General features: G+C 46.0%; 1 protein-coding gene across 1 annotated transcript; it reads right to left on the bottom strand.

Annotated features, from left to right (window-relative positions):
• Window positions 1–2256: 2256 nt before the first annotated feature.
• LOC103781780 (ATP-dependent DNA helicase Q5-like) lies at window positions 2257–9943 on the bottom strand (the record flags this gene model as incomplete). The annotated part of the gene is made up of 12 exons (XM_008949502.1): window positions 2257–2357; window positions 2463–2535; window positions 3052–3303; window positions 4188–4266; window positions 4486–5159; window positions 5625–5765; window positions 6250–6343; window positions 6807–6883; window positions 7031–7089; window positions 7871–7907; window positions 8403–8502; window positions 9927–9943. Coding segments are annotated over 12 exons (1704 nt in total), but the record flags the coding sequence as incomplete, so codon positions are not given.
• Between the last annotated feature and the right edge of the window lie 8 nt (window positions 9944–9951).

Genomic DNA, 9951 nt, shown 5'->3' with positions numbered 1-9951 from the left:
GGATGGCTCCGTGCCCGTGGAGGAAGCACATTCAAATGGAGCTTGTATTACAGTAGGAGTGTGTCCTGGGCTGTACAAAAATGCTTAATTTATTTTTATTGCTACAGCTATCCTACCAAACTGAAAACTATCTGCACGTTAGGAGATGGCAATAAAATAATCACATAGGCATGGTTTGAAGCTATGACATGACAGATACTGGTTTACACCTAACGTGGGAAAATTGGTCTGCAGGTAACTGGCAAAGCCTGAGGAAAAGGTTGTCACTGTCGGCTGGGAAGGAGATAGGTCTGAAGGTGCCCAATGCAAGCCATGATGCACAGCTCACTGCTACTGGTGAGGAGTAACTACAGCATCTTCCCTCTCAGGAACTTCTCTTCAAGTGCTGCTTGCTGTGGTCTGTGAGGTCTTAGCTGAAGCATGTTCCACCTTTCCCTTTTAGTGGTGCTTCTGCAAGACCAGGGAAAAGACCACAGTGACATGAAAGAAAGGAATAGAGAAGATATCTGAAGATTAACTTACCCTTTCTTAAGAGAATTATTCCCATTCTCTTTTCCTGAGCTTTTGCTGCCTTACATAGAAGCACAACATGTCTGGTTAGAAATGCCCCATAGTGTGATAAAGCACTTTGTCATGCAACCCCACACCTTAACCAGCCCTTTTGGAAGCCCTCTGATTTACAAATTAAACAAAGAGAAGTTTACTTGTAAGCACTGAACTCTGGAGACAGTAACCCCACTTTAGTGACTGACAAAAAAGGATTTTTCATGGGAAGGTAAAACAGAAGCCCGCAGACAAGAGCTGAAAAATACTTCTACGGTGTAAAAGGATTCCTGCAAAGCCCTTTGTCAGAGCAAAGCTGCAGATGAAAGTGACTTTTGAGTTAAATATTTCCAGGTTCTCCTTCTGGTTCTAGCTGGAGAAGTTCTGCAGCTATAAAAGGTTGGAGATGTCTGCTGGCACATGCTCCCCATCCATCCTATCCTGGCCTTGCATTTATTAGCTTTCTATTCAGATACAAAAAGAGGTTTCATGTCTATATTCACAGTGATGGAATTTTACTGTATCTTAGACCGGTCTGCATGACCGAGTGATAAGAAAAAGCTTCCAGGAAGAGTCCACAGTGGCTATAACATTGTTTTATTGTCAGCTCAACACCTACCCTTCAGTACATTAAAAAAAAAAAAAAACAACATCTGTTGAGTACAGTGATCCAACCAAAAGCCTGTTTGATGACCTCTCAGGCTACAGATTGCTCTAGCAGCACTAGTGCCTGAGGCCACTAGCCTCTATAGGTATGGAACAAAGGCAGAACCCAACAAAAACCCAACAGAAAGGACTTGTGCCAGGGAATCAGGTTATTTCAAACCCACTGACATCCTAAGGTTGAGGTCCTTATATAAATATAGCAGCAGAGGCACCACAGTGTTAATTTGAGGGCTGCAGCAGTACCGTAACCAATTGTATCAGCAGCATTGCCCTCAGTATTGCAGACTGTGGGCGAGGCACAGGGAGAAAATATGGCTTTAGGGGGTACAAGCAAATGCTGGAAAAAGTGTTGGCAACCTTGGTGCCACTACTGGAAAGGTTAACACTGAAAGAACATCACCACTTAAGTGAAAGGGGAGACAGAACTGGACAAAGTAAAAAAAAGAGTTCAGATTAAAAGAAAAAGAATCTGAGTTTCTCCACTTTCACAAATTAGGCATTGCCTGCATAGTAAAAACAAAATGCTCCCCCCCCCTCCTGCCCTTCAAGGGAAAACATTCCATCCAGGAACTCAACCATCAAGTTTGTCCTTGGCAGCCCTGAGCAAAGCACGTGAACTTGAAGCATAAGGCTTCTACTGGTAACATGGAAAGAACTAAGAGCTGGGGGAGCCAGGGGAGGAGCCATCCCAAAGCAATCCCAGCTGGCAAGTCTGAGCCCTGCCCAGACTGCTGCAGGGAGTACAGGCTGGAGACTGCAGAACATGAGGCAGCAGCCTCTAACTTAAAACAGCAGATGCAGACTTCACACCTCTTGGCAAGAGGCATTAGAGGGCTTCAGCATCCTGCTAATCAGGGTAACTCTCCGTAAGTTCACAGAAACTGGTTTCCTGGAAGTGTGTGTCATTAAGGACAGAAGTGAGCAAAAATGCAGTGGGAAAAAACTAAGCTCACTTCTGCAGTTTTATGAAACCCTCTAAGGCTGAGTTCTTCATGATCCCCTGGTCCCACTGCTGGAGGAAGGAAGACAGCCAGCATGATGCAAGGATCAGCTCTCGGAGCTCTGCAGCTCCTCCCAGTCTGTCTCACTCTCACACCTCACCCTTGTTTTGAAAAATTCCTTGATGAGTCTCTGTGCTTCCTCCTTCACTGCAAGAGAGGAAGTACAACCTTTGAGATGATACTTTAGACATCAATCCATTTATCATCAAAAGAACCCAAGAGTCTTGGTGCTCTCCCCGGCTGCCAACTCACCAGTCTTGCGGGCAGGGTTCTGCTCTTCAGTCAGTAAGTGAGACAGGTGCCGAGCAAAGCCCTTGAACAGATCCTGCAGAATTGGGGAAGATAAAGAGCAGAAAGCAGGCAGTGGTTACCTCACCAGACTGTTTCCATATTTGTCTTGCCCTTAACACTGGCTGGCTGTAGCACAAACCCTTCATATATTTAGACTAGAGGACTGTAGCAAACATACAACTACACATGACCCTGCAGTGCTGGAGAAGTACATGCACACACACGCTGCCTTGCAGAACACCAAGTAAAATACACCAGAATTGAACCTGATCTGCTGCCATTCCACAGGTAGGAGCTCTTAAAAACGTGCCAGAGTTTAGTGTGAAAACATGAACAATCACAAGTGTGGAACCTAATGATACCACATTCTAAATCACACACTAGCTCTTTCTTGGGAGAGGTCAGCAGCTGCACCTAGAGTCACTAAAGCAGCACACACTGAGATGGGACTTGGAAATGAAATGTGGTATTTAGACCATCTTCCCCTTCTTAGAGCCCCAGAGAGATGCAGACTCCTTCTGTTAACAAAGGGTCTTGTGCTGTGGCCTACCTTGGAAGCAAACTTGCCACCCTTGTAGAACGGGGTCAAATATTTGACCACGATGTCTGCTGTCTCTTTGAGGGACATGGCTTTGGTCACTGGCTGTATGCTCTTACTGGTTCCTTCTTCATCACACTGTGTTAAGTTTGGATCAAAGGTCACCTTCTTCTTTGATGGACCTGAACTTTTGCTTTCTGGCTGGGACAGAATAGAAGATTTTGCCACTGTCCGTAGCCGCTTTGTTGCAGGACTTTCCATACCCTGGAAGGGACAGAAGAAAACCAAAATCACCAATTCCTGTGGCAGCATGACGCTCCCGAGCAGACGCTGCCTTCTGAGAACAAGAATCGTTGCAGCACCCTGCAGTGAATACCATGCAGGAATCTATGTCACTCATTTTGCTGTGCAGACATAATGCACAGCAAATTGTTTCCCACATAAAGAGACTTTGAGAAAAACTCTTCAAGACTCCACATTTAGAATTACCTTATGCTTTTATTAGGGCAGCTAATTGTTAGACCCTGTCCTGTACAGGAAAAACTGACGGGGAAAGGTTTCCCAGGATGTCTGCTGAGAATACACCCCTTGGGAAGAATCTACCCCTTCAGGAGTGCCACACTCCCGTTCGATTTGAAAGAGCAAGGAGAAGACCACACTGTTCAGGAGGGACAACTACCAGGCAGCCCCAGATGCCAATGCAGCACCAGAGTCTGAAGGGCAAGGAAGACTGCGAGCATGGGTTGCTTCGGAGTGGTCCTGTGCATCACTGACCTGTGGTTGATCCCTTGACTTGAGAAAGCACTTTGCTAATTACAGTCACAGACCTAGACAGGGTGGAGGGACTCATTCCAGGCAAGTCATCAGCAGGGCTACAGTCACGGGTGTTGTAGGGAGGGAACGAAGCACAGTGGAGAGGGACCTTGGCACTGCAGTCCGAGCTGCTGGCACGGGCACAGTGGGTGGCAGGGCAACACCAAGATTGCAACACAAACGTGGTTCTCCACTCGGCTGCAATTGCAGCTGGGCCCTCCCAGAGCAATAACACTATCAGGTGAAGTTCAGACCAGGAGCGTCACTCCCAGAGAGAAACTTGGCACAAGATGAGCAGAAGACATAGAGGAAATCGGCATCCATTAAAGCCTTACCTCATCTGATCCTGGCCGCTTCCCACTCTCACTTTCCCCAACAACACTTAGCTCAGTTTCTGTGACGTTTTCAGCAACACTAGTGGGAAAAGTGGAGAGAAGGCCAATTTCAATCATTCCACAGTGAAGATATTACTGCAGTCACTGTCAGTGGCCACAGGACTCTTCGTGGTAAAGCACGAGTCTCCCTCACCAGCCCAGAGATCTAATACAGATTCCTGTTTTCCAGGACACGGCTGGTGGGGCTCTGCAGCTCCTTAGCAGGGCAACACAAGGAGCAGAGAGGTAAAGATTTTACCTGGATTTTCCATCAATTTCTTTCTGAAGGAGTTCATGTTCAGCAGCCTGCTGAGTCTTAAAATCCTCCCCTCTCTCAGTCAGTGTTATTTCTGTCTCTCCCAGTTCTTCACTCTCTGCCTGGGACTGTCCCGTCACGTCTTCTCCAGAGACATCTTTATTTTCCTGAGATACTGTTTTCTTTTGACACATGCTTTGTGAAGAAACCTGAGGTAGTGTGCTTGCAGAACAGCCATCTTCCTTTGCTGAGCTGCAGCTTTTGGCTTTAGACCCACCTTTGGAGAGGGAGAAGAACTTGGAAATATCCTGTGATTCTTTTTTAGCTGCTTCTGCAAGCATTTGCTGCTTCTTGCTAAGTTTGGACTTCTTAGCAGGGCTCTCCTGAAGGGCAGCTTTTGTGTCTGGACTGGGATGCTGTCCCTTCTTTTCAGGAAGGATTACTTCTACCCCAGCACTCTCACACATTGCTGTGGTTCCCATTTCTTTGTTCTGAAGAACAGGGGTTCTGGTGTCCGGTTCCAGACTGCAATTGCTGTTGCCTTGCCCATTCAGACAATCTACTTCTTTTTTGATGGGATTCACATCACTCTCCTCCTGGATCTTCAGCAGTTCTGAAGCTGTCTGGAACAAGCTGGATTTCTTTGGAAATCCTGCTCCCACACGCTTGGGTTTGAACTAGGGAGAAAGGGAGAAGAAGAAATCTTGTCTGTGAGAATGCTAAGGAAGCCCTGAGGGCATGTGCAGAACGCTGGAAGGAGCTGTGCCTCTGTACACAACACACCAGTGTGCACGGCCGTAAGCTGCAGAAGGCTCTGAAACAGACTCCTCATCATAACCATCAACAGAGACACCAGGGAAATGGATTAGGTGAAATCCACAGGCCCACAGTAAGGAAACAGAGAGCATCCTTGGCTGGAGCAAGATGAGAAAAACGTATTTAACGTATGGCCTGCATATGGATACATTCACTACTAGGAACCAGCATGACTAATTGATCTCCTTCCAGAAACAAAAGACAGGGAAAGCAATTGCAGTAGAAATATACAGCTATGGCCACAGATAGGACTTAAAATTATAAAAAAAAGCAGATAGACAAAGCACACTGTTCCCTCCTCATCTATCCTATCTGTACTCCCTCACCGAGTAAACCTGGGATGCAGGGAGGAAGTCCTCTTCTGCTGGAGACTCAGATTTTGTTTCCAAGCTGCTGCTGCCCCCAGTTCCAGACCCAAAGACGGAGAACAACTCTCCTTGTTTTGAAGCTTTGTTGATTTCTGCTACCTGAAAAGGGAGCACAAATATTCTCTGGTGACCAGAAATCTCTATGAATTCCTGCCTTTGTACAGTTACTTTGTATAGTAAAAGCTGCAGTGGCAAAACAAATGTCTCCCCTAGAGACACACCTATCTCAAGAATGGAAACATCTTCAAGAGAGACTTATGGCAACCAGCTAACCTAAAACAAAGCTTCTCTATTGTCAGTGACAGTTTGAGGAACTTCACATTCCCTTTATTTTTAGACCTAGAAGGTATCCGGATAAGTTTACACTCGGTATGTAGGTCTCCAGAGCTGTAAAGCCAACAAAGATGCAAAACCAACCTGATTCTGGGCCTTCCTGGAAACAAAATCAGGAAGAAAGATTTGGAAGACACTCAAAGCAAAGCAGAGCTTTTCCTTCACCTTTCCCACACAAGCCCTACCCTATTTGCCCTCAAGCTGAGGGCACACCACATTCAGGGGAACACCAGCATACACATGGCCTTACCTTCTTGAGCACAGTTGCCTTGTAGGAGTTGGCCATTTTACTGGTTCGGAAAGCTTCATACTCCAGCTCCACAGCACAGGCATGAGGGTCTGACCTGCAACACAAGCTGGGCTGATTCTGGGCAAGACACACTTCTACATCTGCAAAGGGAATACTAATGCTTTAGCACCTCCCAGAAAACACAAAATTCATTCCCCCAGTGCAAGAATAAGTGATAACTTCCAACTGAGTCCTATGGGATGCAGTGAATTGCTGGAGAACGCAAAGGGTGGTGACAACAATTTGATTCCAAGTCCTTTTGCCCAGTTGCTCAGTTTGAGCTGTACATTATCCCCATCTTGTGGAACACGGAAGAATTGCAACCCCTAGGATCAAGCTGATTTAGCAGAATCGGACAAAGGAATCTTCGCACTGGATCCTGATCATCCTTACAGGAAGGATGCTGTTAATTGAAACTACATCCCTGGACCAAATAACTTAAAAACGCATTCCCCGAGGGTGGTAACGCTGCTCAGGAAAGAGTAGGCCCTGTGTTACCCTTTTCTATCATCTCATACCCTTTTCCTTCTGCTGTTGGAACCGTTTGATTGGTGCTCAAAGCTTCTTCCAGCATCCTCAAGCAGTGTTCCCGTCCCTAGGAAACATGGGATACTCAGATATGCTCTACAGAAGTCATAACATCTCGTGGACTTCCATCTCTGAAGGAGTAAGAACAGGGCAGGCAGAATCTTTGTTGTCCTTTCCAAGTCAACAAGACTGAACGTTAACAAGCCTTTCTTACCTTCACTGTGAGCTTAGAGATTCTCCTGCTGCAGGCATCCTTCAAGGGCCAGTCTGCACCTACCAGAGAAGAGACATTTGGAAAAGATGTCATAGCAGGGCTGGGGCTGATGGGAACATCTCAGCTGTCCCTGGGAGGGTGCCAGTCCAGGACTGCATGGCATGTTCCTCCCCACACAGTCACCCCAAGGCACCCTTTTTACCTGGAGAACCCCCAAACTCCAAAAGACTAGGCAGAAGGCAAAGTGAGATTCTTCTCTCTGGATAAGAACATCTACTTTGCTCATTTATGACTAACAGTTTTACAAAACTGGGGAGATCTCAGGAAAACATTTTTCAAGGATTCCTGGCTCTTAAGAAACTCAACTCTTTTCCACTCCCTGCAATACCAACCGAAAAAAAAAAATAAAGAAGAGGCTGAATAGAGTAAGATGAACTACCAGGTATTCTTCTACAATAGCGTAAGAACTCTGTTGCTAGACAGGGCCTCAAGCAGCACAGTTACAAACAGTAAAGATTTTCAGCAGCTTCCTTATAGCCCGGTTGAACACTGCTGCATAACCACTGCAGAAACAGCCTACAGAGTCAGGTCAGACAGAGTTTTCCTTCTCTCTTGCTCATTTGGAAAAGTTGTTCATAAAGCTGCATTCCATATCTTCACCCCAACCAAAGCAAAGCTCTGATCCATCTCCTCCAACTGAGCTTTCACGGCCAAAAGCCTGACCTCTGTGCCTAGGGACTGATACCTCCAGTGTTGTGCTATATAAATTACATGCAGCTGCATAACACAAGTCTTTCTTCTCCCAAAGAAAACCCACTATAAATCAAAGAAGATACTTACTTGGAGGAACAAAATCTTCCTTTTCTGGTTCTTTGCCCTGGAAGAAAAAAACAAGATCAGTCAAACATTTCCATTCCTGCAACACACATGCAGTAGAAGCACAAAAGACATTTTATACCCCTGCTCTAGGGAAAAATGAATGCTGAAAAGGAACTGAAAAAGCACCAAATGTGGGAAAGAAGACAAAGAATGAGAATCAAAGCCAAAAGTTCACCTTTGCTATAAGAATATGCAAGACAAACTGAATGTGAAAATATGTTTTTATTTGTATCAGAGGTATTAAAGACAAGAGGATCCTCTTGATTAGCACTGCAGAGCAATCAATACATGAATAAACTGAGTTTCTTCCTATGATAGGATTGACCCTGAATATGGAGAACACAGCAAAAGCAGAGGTACTGAAAGTAAATAAAAGACCAGAACAACAGCAAGGTGCAAAAATTTACTTTGATTCGTGCCAGGAAGCCTTTATGTCTGCAAGACAAGCTCCTGGCAAACAATCCGTGGGTCTCACACAGGGACAGCAACTCACTTTGCGCAGACTCATCTGCTTTCTGTAGAAGTTGTTCCACTCCCGTTTCCGACTCTCTTCATTGGCTTCATCCCCATTCCCACTGCTTTCTTCATCATACCTGGAAAAGGCAGGAAAACAAGAGGAACAGACACTTCTGTAGCTGCAGCATTAACTTGGGGACAGGCTTTGCAAAGCCCAGGTCACCCAGTATCTACAAAAGATGACACATGTCACATCCTTGCTGAACAAGTCTTAGGTTTTAGTTTCACTACCACCCCTCAGCCTGGACAGTAGTTAACGGATTTGTTAATCCCATGAACTAGTAAGCAGTAGCATGAATTAGCAGCACATAACTAGTGCTCTGAGAATGGAGGGCTCCATTTCAGAAGCTCTGCAAGCTTCCCCCAAAAAGTTGAGGAATCGCTGCCTTATGTCAGGCACTCTACCTGCCAGTCACTACTGCCCTTGGAGCAGAGACGGCAGAAAGGGCAAAGCATCCATTCCTCAGCCTCAGTTGTTCACGGACTGTTGTATTAAAAGAAGTCCCCATCACTAATACACCAAAATGCAGCAGACAGTTCTTGCCAGTGGTAGCCCAAGAGTTACTGGTTTCCACAGCTGTGACAGCTAAAATTCAGAAGTATGACAAATCAGAGCTTTAAGGCTCTCGACTACTACAGCTTCCAAGGCAAAGCTACAACCAAGTCATGGAGAGGTTCAATAAATCAAGTGGCAAACAGTGTGCTGTAAAACAGCACTGGCCATGTCTTCTCAGGTCCTGAGACGAAACTCAGGCTCAGGTCACAAGCAGAGCAGTTTCCTGACTCAGCTGGGCTTGCCTGAAGAACAGAGCCAGGGGTCTCAAGCCGTTTAAGGTAAAGCAGAGGGCGGCCGACAGCGCTGCGCATCCCGGCAGAGCTTCACGGGCAGCACCAGAGCTGCACAGCCACTGCAGCTCAGCCAGGGAACGAGGAAGAGAAGTTCTCATCTTCACACCACTGAGCATTTTACAGCATTAATCATGTTTCCTCCTGCACATCTTCCTTTTGCTGTCAGCCTTAAATGTAGCAATCTGCAGGAGAAGCAGATGCTGGCACTCCATTACATCCTCTGTGATGACTAAGTTCTGCCAGTGGCCCCCCAGCCTGCTGGCCCACAGACAGGAATGAACTCTGGACCATGTCATACTTTGCTGTCACGCTGATCTCAATTTAAATGTTTTTGATCCTTGTGACTGTGAATGGCTGAGCCCACTTATTGGTTTCAAAAAATTTCAGGCTAGTTTCTTGAACCAATTACATTCTGCAGGGGAATTCTTAGGTCAGTCAAAACAGCTTTTAGCTCTCTGGGACATGAATGTAATCAAGGCTGCCGAAGTGTGTGGAAAATGAAATTCCAGCTCCTGCTGCCAGGAAGTTACAGGAAAAATACCATCACACAGAAACACGTGCTGAAATTAGGAGCGGTTGGGTCTGCAAGTGGGAGACTCTCTCTTCTCTCTGATAGAGCGTATGAGCTGAGCTTGAGCTACCAAGTACAGACCTGCTAAAACCTCTGCAACCTCTCC

Source organism: Merops nubicus, unplaced genomic scaffold (genome assembly GCF_000691845.1).
Source record: "Merops nubicus isolate BGI_N331 unplaced genomic scaffold, ASM69184v1 scaffold16701, whole genome shotgun sequence".
Classification (NCBI taxonomy): Eukaryota; Metazoa; Chordata; class Aves; order Coraciiformes; family Meropidae; genus Merops; species Merops nubicus.
The sequence above is the reverse complement of the archived record's forward strand: the minus strand, read 5'-3'. Positions and strand labels throughout refer to the sequence as shown.